The 15,510-nt window shown below is 42.1% G+C and overlaps 2 protein-coding genes across 5 annotated transcripts; one reads left to right on the top strand and one right to left on the bottom strand.

Moving 5' to 3' along the window:
• Positions 1-1,501: 1,501 nt before the first annotated feature.
• LOC311112733 (cerebellin-1-like) lies at positions 1,502-2,722 on the top strand (the record flags this gene model as incomplete). Its single annotated transcript, XM_084155860.1, has 3 exons — positions 1,502-1,819; positions 2,191-2,310; positions 2,525-2,722. 3 exons carry the CDS (start codon positions 1,502-1,504, stop codon positions 2,720-2,722), a joined length of 636 nt encoding a protein of 211 aa, XP_084011986.1.
• Positions 2,723-3,982: 1,260 nt separating this feature from the next.
• On the bottom strand, positions 3,983-14,952 carry ripk3 (receptor-interacting serine-threonine kinase 3). Of its 4 annotated transcripts, none has more exons than XM_084155843.1 (14): positions 14,848-14,952; positions 13,740-13,930; positions 13,288-13,423; positions 12,977-13,165; positions 12,280-12,428; positions 9,830-9,879; positions 9,561-9,716; positions 9,341-9,423; positions 9,141-9,204; positions 8,885-8,946; positions 8,417-8,456; positions 7,494-7,654; positions 5,374-5,416; positions 3,983-4,564 (listed from the first exon to the last, which is right to left on the bottom strand). In XM_084155843.1, exons 2-14 carry the CDS (start codon positions 13,895-13,897, stop codon positions 4,392-4,394), a joined length of 1,464 nt encoding a protein of 487 aa, XP_084011969.1. In that variant the 5' UTR covers positions 13,898-13,930; positions 14,848-14,952; the 3' UTR covers positions 3,983-4,391. The 4 variants fall into 4 exon arrangements, with proteins under 4 accessions (XP_084011969.1, XP_084011971.1, XP_084011970.1 ...); XM_084155845.1 differs by having other exon boundaries at positions 8,885-8,928; positions 14,848-14,933; XM_084155844.1 differs by having other exon boundaries at positions 8,885-8,928; positions 14,764-14,906.
• Between the last annotated feature and the right edge of the window lie 558 nt (positions 14,953-15,510).

Below are 15,510 nucleotides of genomic sequence, written 5' to 3'. Positions count from 1 at the left end.
TCCTTGATGAAAACCTGCGCTCAGGACCTCAGACTGGGGTGAAGGATCACCTTCTAAGTCTCTGAATTTCCATGAGTGGCCCAGCCAGAGCCCGGACTTGAACCCGATCGAACATCTCTGGAGAGACCTGAAAATAGCTGTGCAGCGACGCTTCCCATCCAACCTGACAGAGCTTGAGAGGATCTGCAGAGAAGAATGGAAGAAACTCCCCAAATACAGGTGTGCCAAGCTTGTAGCGTCATACCCAGGAACCCTCAAGGCTGTAATCGCTGCCAAAGGTACTTCAACAAAGTTCTGAGTAAAGGGTCTGAATACTTATGTAAATGTGATATTTCCGTTTATTTTATTTTTTTGGCAAAAGTTCTAAAAACCTGTTTTTGCTTTGTCATTATGGGGTATTGTGTGTAGATTGATGAGTGGAAAAAACGATTTAACTATTTAATCCATTTTAGAATAAGGCTGTAACGTAACAAAATGTGGAAAAAGTGAAGTTGTCTGAATAATTTACTAATGCACTGTATCCATAAAAATGATGCCAGCTGATTCATGATTTCGACTGGCTGAGAAACACTGCCTGTCAGTCCATCTCGTCCTGACTCCCGACACGTTCATTACTATGGGACAGCTGGAGATCGAATTTTTATCTTGAAACAATGTTGCAGATGTTGGAGAGACAGAAAGCAAGGTTTATACAAATCTCTGCTGTTGAAAACCAAATTCTAGTCTAAAAGAAATAGGAGATAATGTCTAGATGCTTTTTATAGTGGAGATCAAATTCATAAATTGCCTGGCTGGGCTGATGAGACAGTGGATTGCGCAGTGAGATGGAACAGAGTAAATAGGCATTTCAACGTCATAGCTTTAGCCGGTGGTAACTTGTGGAATAGACCACGGCTGGAATGTGGTTTAACCAATCAGCATCCAGGATTAAACCCACCCGTTGTATAATCTAGGATACTGTTGTCCATAATGTATTAGATGACCACAGCGAATGCATATATTTGTCTTCTACAGGGTCAAGGTTGGGGAGGACCACCTGACCACCTGACTCAACTGCTCCCAACTGACAGAGCGACAGAGAGAGATGCACACTTGTTCCTTTGGAACACTCAGACGTGTGTTACTAATCTGGTAACACAGGTTGGGGACCTGGACAAACTTGGCTGCAAGAGGGGTTGGGTCACAGCCACAGCCCAAAGGTGGGTTCCAAGGGATCGGCATCCACTATTCAGATTCAGTGGGTTTGGATCAATTGACCCTCTGAGATTCAACCTTCTCAGAGCAAACTGAAGATTCCGGAAGGATTTAAACTGTGATTTAGCTGATTACTGTGTTGTTGAGACAAGAAGACTGTAAAGACATTTACTGGAATTTGTCATATCTTCACAAAGGATAGTTTTTTTTTACTGAAACCGTGTGTGGAAACTAACATTTTCAACTGTCAAAACAGAAAAACCAACATCCCAAAAACACCCAAGAGTTCACAACCATTTCAGAAAATATGCCCTGCCTTCCGCTTCCTTGTTCATCTTTGCCCCGCCCCATAATGTCCGTAAACCCCACCTTGTTCCTTGGATTAATTATGTTCCTCCAATGGGGTCCCCCAGGGGCCAGGGCTCAGAATGACACTGAGCCAATCGTGTTAGAGGGGAAGTGCCTGGTGGTTTGTGACTCCAGCCCCTCGTCGGAACCGTCGGGTAACGCTCTGGGGATGTCGGTGCGGTCGGGGACCGGTCGAGTGGCCTTCTCCACTGTCAGGAACACCAACCACGAACCCTCGGAGATGAGCAACCGTACTATGACCATATATTTTGACCAGGTTAGTGAGTGTGACCATAAACCATTACCATCCAGGAGACTGAATACCTATATTAGCCACAATTATAAAATCAACTTTTACCCGAGTGAGTGACGAATTTCACCACCAACTGTACATCAATGAGAGCTTAAGGTAAACTCTCTCTCTTTTTCTCTGCCTCCGCCCGCTCTCTTTCTCTCTCTTTCTCTCTCTTACTTCTTCTCCCCCCACCCCTCTCCCTCTCTCTCTCTCTCTCTCTCTCTCTCTCTCTCTCTCTCTCTCGCTCTCTCTCTCTCTCTCTCTCTCTCTCTCTCTCTCTCTCTCTCTCTCTCTTCCTCCCTCCCCCTCTCTCTCTCCCTCTCTCTCTCTCTCTCTCTCCCTCTCTCTCTCAGATCCTTGTGAATGTGGGCAGCCATTTTGATCCAGCACGGAGCATCTTCGTGGCTCCTAGAAAAGGAGTGTATAGTTTCTGTTTCCACGTGGTCAAGGTCTATAACCGACAGACGATTCAGGTGAGACAAACATGAGGACACAAATACAAAGTTGATGCCCAAAACAACGTCAGGGCATAGGAAGGTAAGGTCATGCCAAAAAACCACGATTGATCTTGTTCCTTGTCTCCTGCACCGTCTATCTCTCTCTCTATTCTATATTGCTCTCTCTCCCTCTACCCCTCCACCTCCCTTTCCCCGCCTCCCCCTCCCTCCATCCATCCCTTTCTTTCAGGTGAGTCTGGTTTTAAATGGACACCCGGTCATCTCAGCCTTTGCCGGGGACCAAGACGTGACCAGGGAAGCAGCCACCAACGCTGGCCTGGTCACCATGGAGAGAGGAGACAAGGCTTATCTCAAACTGGAGAGAGGGAACCTGATGGGGGGATGGAAATACTCCACCTTCTCAGGGTTTCTGGTGTTTCCTTTGTAAGGAGGGAGGGAGGGAGGGAGGGAGGGAGGGAGGGAGGGAGGGAGGGAGGGAGGGAGGGAGGGAGGGACGAGGAGGCATGTGGGGAGATAGGAGTGAGAGAATAAGAGAGGGGTAGGCAAGTGATGGGATAGATAGAGAGGACGTGAGAGAGAGAGAGAGAGAGAGAGAAGTGGGGGAGGATAGGAGAAAGATAAATGAAGTGAAAGCGAGAGAGCGCAAGACAGACTGAGGAGGAGATTGTATCACAAAATCCTGAATGTTACCATTTTGCATTAACACTTGTATACACTGCTCCAGCATATGAATGATACTGTATATTGTACAGTACGTTTCATGCTTGTGTAGTTATGTATTGTGTATTGTATTCAACTTCCTTTGAAGCATGAAATGCTAATAATTACATAATAATAATTGTTCTAAAGGTAATAAAAGACAGTGAAATCTTTGTAAGTAAAGTTCAATCGAGTACAGGCTTAACTGAATGAACAACAGAGACAGAATGCAATATTGCATTTTATTGAATAGTTTGGGGGTATGGCCTCGTCTCCGAGGAATGCTCCTCGGAGCCAGATGCTGATGACAGGTAGCCCTGATAACAGCTGGGCAGCTGGCATCGAACCCCCCCCCCACTCTGATATACTTCATGAATGCAGGCCCAGATCCCAAATGTAAACATAAGGGGTGAGTGACCCTGTAACTGTATTATAGAAGTTGACCTTAACCACAGATCTAGGATCAGTTTCTATGATTCTATGCTCCCTATCCTAACCTCAACCGTTAGGGAGATTACATCAAATCTGTCCCTGAATCAGTAATTAAGGGAAACCTCTACCTTCTCAAAAGCTGTGCATCTGTTAGTCCTGTAAATAGCGCGGACACCTTCAACGCTTCGAGTGGAGGATTCTGGGTAAGCGCTCCTGCAGCTCGCCCTGGCGGATCCGGTGGCAGATGGTAGTTTTGGCGAGGGGTGTGTGTGTGTGTGTGTGTTGCCAGGAACCTATGGGTTTCACACCGTACACTGTCTCTTGCTGCTTGAATACCGAGTGGAGGCATGTAAGAATATATAGGAGGGGGTGTTTGTTCATTCTTTAAAGATGTGTGTGTTTATAGAAATGTTACTATAAGATTATAAGCTTAATACGTGCAGATATATGAACCATACACGCCAAACTATTCATATAAATTCTATTGAAACACAATAAACATTATAAAGGGAAAAATAGACTTGTTCTAGTGGTAAGACAGATGAAAACACTGATGGTCATTCTGTAAAGCTGAGCTTTTTATTGACTTCCCTGAAGCACAACAAATTGAGAACTTGTTTTAGTACAAAGATATAAAAGTGTCAGTACAGACCAGTCCCTCGTGGGCAAATTTAACAGAATGAAAAGGACAAAGATGGATCAATCCATGCTCTCTAGCTGCACAGGATTTCATCATTCAAAATGTTACAAAAAAGTAATTTAAAAAAAGGAGAATTATCCTTTAAAATTTCATTTTTTTTAAGGAGAGTGAATCTCAATATTTTGTGTTTTTATTACAGATAGATTAGAAACAGAGGAGATGACAGGTTAAGATGAGAGACAAAGTGTGAGAGTCGGTCGAGGATTGAACCCCGGTCTCCGGCAGGGATTCGTTCACGGGCATAGAGCTGGGAGTGTTACTGACTTCACCATGGCTCAGGAGCTTTAGGGTTCCTTGGCTGCGCTGCTGGGAAGTTAACTCTAGATGGGGCTGTGGGGTTTCTGTGGCGTTTACTTTGATGTTGCGACCCGATGAACATGCAGTTATTGTCACCCAACTGGAATCCTGTCACATTGCTCATGTTGATGTATATTCCATCTGGATGAGAAATTGGTTATGGGTGTATCTTAATAGTCTGTCCTTGATTCCTCACGTCATCCACAACAAGCATTGGAGGAGAAGGTCCCATGTCCCTCCCTTCAGACCTTCTCCTCCAATGCGTGCTTAGGAGGCAAGTAATCAAGGAAATACTTTTAAGATTCACCCAGCTCTATCTCAACAGTTCTCTCATTTCCTCCTTTTCAAAATGTCTTCAAGAAGAGGAAATGCTTCCTTCTGACACTTTGTAAAGGATGCATGGCAGCATGGAAAGACTTGAGAAAAAGCGTAGACATTTTAAACACCTCTTAAAAGGATAGTTCACCCAAATTACAAAATGGCGTATTGGTTTCCTTACCCTGGAAGCAGTTTATGGACAAGGTATGACGGCAATCCATGTTTTGGTTTCGTTTACCTGGCACTGTTTCCACATGCTAACATTTTAGCATTTGTGGCACAAATCCCATTCAAGTCATGGGACCGATATTATAATTTCCTGCACATCATGTCCAAATCATACTGAAAGTATCTACAATGTATGGTGAAGCTCAAAACAGTAATTTATTGATGATTTGAACATAATCTGTGGAAAATGCTAATATCGTTCCCATGACTTGAATGGGATTTGTGCAACAAATGCTAAAATGTTAACACACGGAAACAGTGCCAGGGAAACTAAACCAAAGCATGGATTGCTGTCATACCGTGTCCATAGACTGGTTCCAGGGTAAGGAAACCAATATGTAACTTGGGTGGCCTATACCTTTAACCAATAGACACATAGAAAGAAAATAGACTGAAAGTAATACCTGTGGAATAATTGGATGGGGTAACTGGAGTGGAATGCTGGCGCTGAAAGGAGAAATTAGAGAGTAAATATTATCATTTTTATTTATTTTATTTTATCAGGGAGTCATACTGAGACCAAGGTATATTTTACAGATGAGCCCTGAATTACATAAATTATAGAAAATACACACATCAAAATGTAAGCAGAAAGAAAAAAATGATTTTAAAAAAACAACACATTCATCAGTATTAAGGTCCTTCTTTAATCAGCTATCTGAATTTCCCTAGAGGCAACGAAAAATCAAATTTAAGAACATTTTGAAGATCGTTCCACTAATAAGGTGAAAGAAAACAAAAAGCTGATTTACTCAGTAGAGTTAGGCATCTCTGAGACCGGGTATGGTATCTCCTATGTCCAAAGTTTATAACTTGGTCACATTGTAGCCTACGACATGAGCTTTAGTCATGACTTTGGTTTCATTGATTCAGAAGAATGAAACATTTTAGTGTTCACTTCACTGTTCAATTATTATACAGTGGCTTGCAAAAGTATTCACCCCCCTTGGCATTTTTCCTATTTTCTTGCCTTACAACCTGGAATTAAAATGGATTTTTGGGGGGTTTGTATCATTTGATTTACACAACATGCCTACCACTTTGAAGATGCAAAATATTTTTTATTGTGAAACAAACAAGAAATAAGACAAAAAAACAGTGCATAACTATTCATCCCCCCAAAGTCAATACTTTGTAGAGCCACCTTTTGCAGCAATTACAGCTGCAAGTCTCTTGGGGTATGTCTCTATAAGCTTGGCACATCTAGCCACTGGGAATTTTGCCCATTCTTCAAGGCAAAACTGCTCCAGCTCCTTCAAGTTGGATGGGTTCCGCTGGTGTACAGCAATCTTTAAATAATACCACAAATTCTCAATTGGAATGAGGTCTGGGCTTTGACAAGGCCATTCCAAGATATTTAAATGTTTCCCCTTAAACCACTCGAGTGTTGCTTTAGCAGTATGCTTAGGTTCATTGTCCTGCTGGAAGGTGAACCTCCGTCCCAGTCTCAAATCTCTGGAAGACTGAAACAGGTTTCCCTCAAGAATTTTCCTGTATTTAGCGCCATCCATCAATTCTGACCAGTTTCCCAGTCAGGTGATGAGAGGTGTTGGGTTTGCGCCAGACATAGCGTTTCCCTTGATGGCCAAAAAGCTCAATTTTAGTCTCATCTGACCAGAGTTCCTTCTTCCATATGTTTGGGGAGTCTCCCACATGCCTTTTGGCGAACACCAAACATGTTTGCTTATTTTTTTCTTTAAGCAATGGCTTTTCTCTGGCCACTCTTCCGTAAAGCCCAGCTCTGTGGAGTGTACGGCTTAAAGTGGTCCTATGGACAGATACTCCAATCTCCGCTGTGGAGCTTTGCAGCTCCTTCGGGGTTATCCTTGGTCTCTTTGTTGCCTCTCTGATTAATGCCCTCCTTGCCTGGTCCGTAAGTTTTGGTGGGCGGCATTCTCTTGGCAGGTTTGTTGTGGTGCCATATTCTTTCCATTTTTTAATAATGGATTTAATAGTGCTCCGTGGGATGTTCAAAGTTTCTGATATTTTTTTGTAACCCAACCCTGATCTGTACTTCTCCACAACTTTGTCCCTGACCTGTTTGAGTGCTCCTTGGTCTTCATTGTGCCGCTTGCTTGGTGGTGCCCCTTGCTTAGTGGTGTTGCAGACTCTGGGGCCTTTCAGAACAGGTGTATATATACTGAGATCATGTGACAGATCATGTGACACAGATTGCACACAGGTGGACTTTATTTAACTAATTATGTGACTTCTGAAGGTAATTGGTTGCACCAGATCTTATTTAGGGGCTTCATAGCAAAGGGGGTGAATACATATGCACGCACCACTTTTCCGTTATTTATTTTTTAGAATTGTTGGAAACAACTTATTTTTTTCATTTCACTTCACCAATTTGGACTATTTTGTGTATGTCCATTACGTGAAATCCAAATAAAAATCCATTAAATTACAGGTTGTAATGCAACAAAATAGGAAAAACACCAAGGGGGATGAATACTTTCGCAAGGCACTGTATAACGGTTATTTTGGGAACACGTTTCCATACAGAAACATGACTCTGTACCTGAAAATGTCCCGCTGGACTTTGATTAGACGCAGAGGGGGAAGCTGTTGGTTTGCAGTCATGATTGGGTACAGGTTTTGGTTTGAGATTGGTTGAAGAATGGACTGGATCTGCATTTGACCTTCTCACTGGCTGCGATGGGGGTTGAAGGGACGAATACTCTATGAGAGAAAAGAATAAACAAAGAATCTTGTGAAGGGATAATACATTTTGTTATCAAACATTCAAACATTAATGGCCAGAAAGGTTTCCCCTTTCAACCTCATTGATTACTAAGCAACCACCAACGACAACCTGTTCCCAAAATAACCGTTATACAGTGCCTTGCAAAAGTATTCATCCCCCTTGGTGTTTTTCCTATTTTGTTGCATTACAACCTGTACTTTAAATTGATTTTTATTTGGATTTCATGTAATGGACATACACAAAATAGTCCAAATTGGTGAAATGAAGAAAATAACTTGTTTCAAAAACTTCTAAACAATAAATAACAGAAAAGTGGTGCGTGCATATGTATTCATCCCATTTGTTATGAAGCCCCTAAATAAGATCTGGTGTAACCAATTACCTTCAGAAGTCACATAATTAGTTAAATAAAGTCCACCTGTGTGCAATCTAAGTGTCACATGATCTCAGTATATATACACACACCTGTTCTGAAAGGCCCCAGAGTCTGCAACACCACTAAGCAAGGGGCACCACCAAGCAAGCGGCACCATGAAGACCAAGTTATGCACGTTCTGTTTTTTTGTCTTATTTCTTGTTTTTTCACACACAAAATTATTTTGCATCTTCAAAGTGGTAGGCATGTCGTGTAAATGAAATGGTACAAACCCCCCAAAAATCTATTTTAATTCCAGGTTGTAAGGCAACAAAATAGGAAAAATGCTAAGGGGGGTGAATACTTTCGCAAGCCACTGTACCTTTATATTTCTGTTTCGAGGTCAAACCACCAGCCGTTTCCTGTAGCAAAACAAGAACAGGAAGTCAAGTTATATACCTTGGTCGATTATACTCATAACACCACCACTGTTATGTTACACGTTACACAAGTATGCAGACTCATGTTACTGTGTAGGCCCTTCTGTTTTCTCATAAACAAGATGCTTTTCCTTCAATATAGGAATAACAAAATAGGTCCTGTATAATGTTTGTATAATATTTATTTATTTATATTTATCAGAAACCAATTTTCCATTTTCCTATTTGAGCATCTGATGCAAAATATATACACTTATTAACTTTAGATCCATACCTGGCTCAGGGGGGAAGTTTCCCCTAGGTACAGATCTAGGATCAGCTTCCTCTCCCCCAATCCTAACCTTAACCATTACTGAGGAAAATGCAAAACTGACCAGTGTCAAAGGCCAACTTCACCATACACCGCATACCTGTCTTCGGGGAGGTTCAGTCTTCACACGATCAGAGATTTCCACTTTGTGTTTTTGAATTCCTGTGAAAGATGAATGAATGAATGAATGAACAGATTAATGAATGAATGAATGAATGAATGAATGAATGAATGAATGAATGAATGAATGAATGAATGAATGAATGAATGAATGAACAGATGAACGAATTAACAAATGAATGAATGATAACTGCAGTGGTAATATAAGATTTTTGAGTTGTTTTAAAGGGTTGTACCTGATGGCTGTGAGATATGAAGGTCAGCGACAGTGGATGTTATACTCTGATCACTCTCTGAGTTCTAGAGGGAGAGAGAAAGAGAGAGACCGACAAACAGAGGTGGGAGTTAGAATGCGAGGTAGACGTAGTTGTTTAATAAAGGTGACTAGTACTGTTATGGTACTGAAAGCTTTGAACGACAGGGTCATCTTTAGTACCAGTTTCTTCTGCACTTCATGAACGGCATCAATTATCCCTTGTTTGTGTTTCTCGTAAATCATCTCTGTCACAGCAAGGCAGTCTGAACACCCAAAAAAATAGAGCCACAGGTCACAAGAAAATATGTGATATACTCCGGGATCATAAACACAACAAATTCATAACATATTGCAATTTTGATTTGTAACATATCCACCCCCCTCCAGGCTCTTGTCTTACCTAGGAATGAGGGTCTCAGGGTGGGCTTCATATCCCAGCATCTCTTCATGAGGTCCACCAGTTCCACCAGCCCTTCGACCTGGACCCTGTCCAAAGTGGCCAGAGAGGGTCTATCCCCCTGGGGGATCCGGAACCGCACCAAACTGGACTGGGCATCTAGGGGGAGGGGAGGAGGAGGAGAGGGAGGGGGGTGAATTAGAGGAAAGAAAAAGTGGGTAGATCTTTGATGGGTAAATGTATTTATTTGTGTGTTAGGACTAGTCACTCACTAGGATATGGCTCTTCGCCAGTGATAATGGACCAGAGTAGTATGCCATAGCTGTTAGAAAGAGAACAATAATCATCATGATAGCCATGTACCGTATCTTTCTCCTACTACAGTGCCATCAGAAAGTATTTTCAACATTTTATTGAGTTACAAAGTGGGATTAAAATTAATTCAAATTGTAATTTCTTGTCAACGATTTACACAAAATACTCTGTAATGTCAAAGTGGAAGAAAAATTCTTAAGATTTGTAAAAAATGTAATAATAATAATAAAGATTTTTTTTAACGAATATATCTTGATTAGGTAAGTATTCAACACCCTGAGTCAATACATTTTAGAATCACCTTTGGCAGCGATTACAGCTGTGAGTCTTTCTGGGTAAGTCTCTAAGAGCTTTCCACACCTGGATTTTGTAACATGTACCCATTATTCTTTTCAAAATTCTTCAAGCTCTGTCAAATTGGTTGTTGATCATTGCTAGACAACTATTTTCAGGTCTTGCCATAGATGTTCAAGCAGATTTAAGTCAAAACTGTAACTAGGCCACTCAGGAATATTCCCTGTCTTCTTGGTAAGCAACTCCAGTGTATATTTGGCCTTGTGTTTTAGGTTATTGTCTTGCTGAAAGGTGAATTCATCTCCCAGTGTCGGGTGGAAAGCAGACTGAACCAGGTTTTCCTCTAGGATTATGCCTGTGCTTAGCTCCATTCCGTTTCTTTTTTTGTCCTTAAAAACTACCTAGTCCTTAACTGTAAGGGTTGGTGTGAGGTGTGACCCAGGTGCGGTGCAGGATAGACAGTAGGCAGTAGGCAGAGATGGCGAAACAAGGATCTTTACTGATGGTCCCGAAGCCAGAATACAAAATAACGGACTTTACACGAAAAAGAAAGGCGGAGCAAATAAGACTCCAAAAAATAGGCTGCCAGCCAAAATACGAAATACTAACTGTGACTGAAATAATAAATAAACAGGGAGAACACTTCTCACGTACCTGTCCATACATCCCGTGATCAGACACTGATTAGCACTGCTTGGCATAGTGAAACTAGCAGAGAAAACTGAGCAAGGGAACACAGGGAAGTGAGGGCATAAATACACAGGTGAACAGGTAGACACAGGTGACACCAATAGGATGATGATTAGTCCAGACTGTGAGTGAGGAGGTGCCTAAGGTTGTCGGAGGATTACACCTAGTGGGTCGCTCCGGAACTGCGACCCCCTCCTGTAACACTTAACGATTACAAGCATACCCATAACATGATGCAGCCACCAATATGCTTGAAAAATATGGAGAGTGGTACTCAGTAATGTGTTGTATTGTATTAGCCCCAAACATAACCCTTTCTATTCAGGACAAAAAGTTAATTGCTTAGCCAAATTTTTGCAGTATTACTTTAGTGCCTTGTTGCAAACAGGATCCATGTTTTGGAATATTGTACAGGCTTCCTTCTTTTCAGTCGGTCAATTAGGTTTGTATTGTGGAGTAACTACAATGTTGTTGATCCATCCTCAGTTTTCTCTTATCAGAGCCATTGAAGAGCGGCAGGTAGCACAGCAGTTAGAACGTTGGGATCGCAACCAAAAGGTTGCTTGTTCAAATCCCAGAGCCGGCAAGGTGGAAAGTTCTGCCCTTGAGCAAGGCAGTTAACTCCCACAACAACTGCTCCCTGGGCACCTATAACATGGATGTCAATTAAGGCAGCCCCCCGCACCTCTCTGATTCAGATGGGTTGGGTTGAATGCTTTCAGTTGTGCAACTGACTAGGTATCCCCATTAAACTCTGTAACTGTTTTATAATCACCATTGGCCTCATGGTGAAATCCCTGAGCAGTTTCCTTCCTCTCCGGCAACTGAGTTAGGAAGGATGCCTGTATCTTTGTAGTGACTGGGTGTATTCATACACCATCCAAAGTGTAATTAATAACTTCACCATGCTCAAAGGAATATTCAATTATTTGCGAGGGATTGGAAATGTACTGCTCGACTGAGGGACATTACATATAATTGTGTGTGGGGTACAGATATGAGGTGGTCATTCAAAAATCATGTTAAACACTATTATTGCATACAGTCCATGCAACTTATTATGTGACTTGTTAAGCACATTTTTACTCCGGAACTTATTTAGGCTTGCCACAACAAAGGGGTTGAATACTTATTGACTCAAGATATTACAGCTTTTCCTTTTTAATGAATTTGTAAAAATTTCGATAAACATAATTCCACTTTGTATGTAGGCCAGTGACACAAAATCTCAATGTAATCTATTTTAAATTCAGGCTGTAACACAACATAATGTGGAAAACGTCAAGGGGTGTGAAAACTTTATGTATCCATTCAGTTCACAAGCATTTTGCTGCACGTTTTATACCTGCTGTAAACTGTTTTATTATTATTATCCTGAATGATGCCTCGAGAAATATCAATTGATTCAATGGTGTATACACACCTGTAGATATCCGAGGCGTGGGTGGGCTTGTATGTCATGTCAAAAGCCTCTGGTGGCATGTAACTTAATGTACCGCCGTCCTCTCCCGTGTCCTTCCTGTTCGCTTTGGAAACGCTGTGGTAAACCCTGGCTAGGCCGAAATCTGTCAGCTAGAGAGAGAGAGAGAGAGAGAGAGAGAGAGAGAGAGAGAGAGAGAGAGAGAGAGAGAGAGAGAGAGAGAGAGAGAGAGAGAGAGAGAGAGAGAGAGAGAGAGAGAGAGAGAGAGAGAGAGAGAGAGAGAGAGAGAGAGAGAGAGAGAGAGAGAGAGATGAATACACATTAGACATGGCAAAATGTATAGAATTGCAGAGGGGTGTGAACAGTTTGTGTCATTAACAGTGCTTGTGCCCATAGAAATAGACGTGGCGCTTCACGCAGCGGGAGGCGCGAGATGTTCCCCAATGCTGGAAGGGGGGTCCGGAGTGAAAACGTTTAGGAACCCCTGCTCTATATGAAACAATTACAGGTCAATAATAAGATAATAAGTAAGCCTTATCCGAGACAGAATGGCCCATAGGGCAGGAGCCTATCTCCTGTTCCTGTAGCGTGAGGCAGCTTGATGGACAAGTACACACCCTGGACAGGACACTAGGCTGTCGCAAGGCCTTAATAGCCAATAATAGTGAAGATGTATCAAACCCAGGAGCCAGGGACTTGCCTTGGCGTGGAGGCTGTCATCCAGCAGCACGTTACTGGGCTTGAGATCCAGGTGCAGCAGGGGCGGATCGAGGTGGTGGAGGAAGTTCATTCCCAGAGCCACCTGGTGGACCAGGCGGAAGGACAGAGGCCAGGGTGGGGGGGCGGAGAGACGTTCCTGGAGGGCCGCCAGGGATCCCCTCTCCATAAACTGTCGAGTAAAGTATAGATGAAAAGAAGCTATTATTAATTAATTAATTACCAACCGTGTATATTTTGATCCAGAGGATCTGAGTCAGTAAGTCAGACTTATTCACAGTAGGTATTATTTACCTCCATGACCAGGCCCAGGTGGCTGGAGAGGCCGGAGCAGGGGGGACATCCCTGGTACACCCCTAGGATCCTGAGGACATACGAGCTCCCCCCCTGGCGCATGAGGTCTGCCTCTCTGAGCAGAGACGAGCTGGAGCTTGTGTGTATGTATGTGTTTGTGTGTGTGTGGGATGGGTAGGTAGGTAGAGGTGTGTGTGCATGTGTGGAGGGAGAAAATAATTGACAGAGATATAGGCAACATGTTATTGAGGCAAATTAGGGATTTGCCCGGGCCGGGACTCGAACCCGGTTCCAACGACTGTCAACCTAACAGTCGTTACGCCAAGAGATCCGAACCCCTTGACGAGATCAATAGGTGTTGAGTTAACTATGGTCGCTACAATATGAATATGCACTTAACTCAAGAATGTACTTTTTTGCAAAGTTGTGAAATAGGCAATAGTCCTACTTACCCATCATCATAATGCAGCAACTTGATGGCCACGTCCAACCCCCAATCTACATGTCTGGCCTTGTGGATCTGTCCAAACCCTCCTGAGCCAATCACACACCAGTTCTGCAGGCTGTCATCACCAATCAGCAATGGAGCCGGACAACTGGACAGTTCCATCTTTCACCAGGAGGCCAAGGAGATATACTGCAACTAGACCATAAGGGAAACAATGGATTGTTAAAGCATGTGTGATGATGTACAATAGAATGTACAGAACGTATGCTACAATACGCCACAAAGTAACTGATTTACTGTAGCTACTGAGCAAAATGCAAAGGTGAGAAGGACAGACAACCAGAAAGAATACCATTAAGCTAGAAATAGAAACAAAGACAGAGAAAGAAAGAGACAGCGAGAGAGAGAGAGAGAGAGAGAGAGCCCTTAAATTGAATTGAAATTGAGAGAGAGAGAGAGAGATAGAGAGAGGGATAGAGAGATAGAGAGATAGAGAGAGAGAGAGAGCGAGAGAGAGAGAGAGAGAGAGAGAGAGAGAGAGAAAACAAATCCAATGTTGATAAACTCCCATATCTATTGGGTGAAATACCACAGTGTGCAATCACAGCAGAAATATGTGTGAAAAGGGCAACCAGTGAAGAATGAAGAACAAACACCATTGTAAATACAACCCATATTTAAGTTCATTTATTTCCCCTTTTGTACTTTAACTATTTGCACATCCTTATAACACTAATATGACATTTGAAATGTCTTTATTCCTTTGAGACTTTTGTGAGTGTAATGTTTACTGTTAGATAGAGAGAGAGATAGAGAGAGAGATAGAGAGAGAGAGAGAGAGAGAGAGAGAGCGAGAGAGAGAGAGAGAGAGAGAGAGAGAGAGAGAGAGAGAGAGTAAAGACTCAATCTCTCAACTATAATGATATTTTCCTTCGTACTCTTTAACTTCCTCAATTGTAATCTACCATTCAAGAAAAATAAAACATCTGAACATTCCCTGTTCAGACAGACAACAGAACCTGGCTTACCTTTGTGGTTTTCATGTTCTTTACAACAACAGGAGTTATTAAAAACACTATTTTGCAATGAAATAGTAGCGAAAATGACCAAACCTGTTGTGTCAAAAATATATCAGTTCATTTTCTGCGAGATTTTTTGTTAATGGCGGTGTGCTTCTCATAAACTTATTTCACTTCCCATCAAGAGTTCACAGACTCAGAGGGATGACGCGCTGATTGCGTGACACCTGATTAGTGGTAGTTGTAAAATGTGCATCTTTTCGTAGCCTTTTCTTGACAAGGACATGTTTTATTATTATTTTGAAAAATGTCCTAATGCAGTGTATTTTGAAAATAACGTTTATTTTCTAGAATAATCGTTTTCAATTCCAATACATAGTCTATTTTATGTATTGTTATGGATTTAGACTACATTTTAGTTCACATCGACACTACCTATCTATGGAAAGGGTAGTTTTATGTCGCACGTGACGTAAATGGAAGATCCCTTAATGCTCGGTTTATTCTGGTTTCCACTAGACAGCACAGCTACAAAGTCAAAATTGACTATATCGTAAAAATTCATGAAAACAAAAATCTGCTATTTGGTTTTAATTTAAGGTTTAGCCATACGATTAGCAGTGTGTTTAGAGTCAAGGTAAGGTTTAAAGTACACATTTAAGGAGATAAATTGTAGAAATAGGCGGGGTTCGTGACTTTGTGGATGTGCTAACTAGTGACGACCGTTAACGCTCTCTGTTTTTATCGTACAGCCTA

This window comes from Coregonus lavaretus, assembly GCF_964263955.1.
Source record: "Coregonus lavaretus genome assembly, chromosome: 39".
NCBI lineage: Eukaryota > Metazoa > Chordata > Actinopteri > Salmoniformes > Salmonidae > Coregonus > Coregonus lavaretus.
Note: the sequence above shows the minus strand (reverse complement) of the source record. Positions and strands in the feature narration are given on the sequence as shown.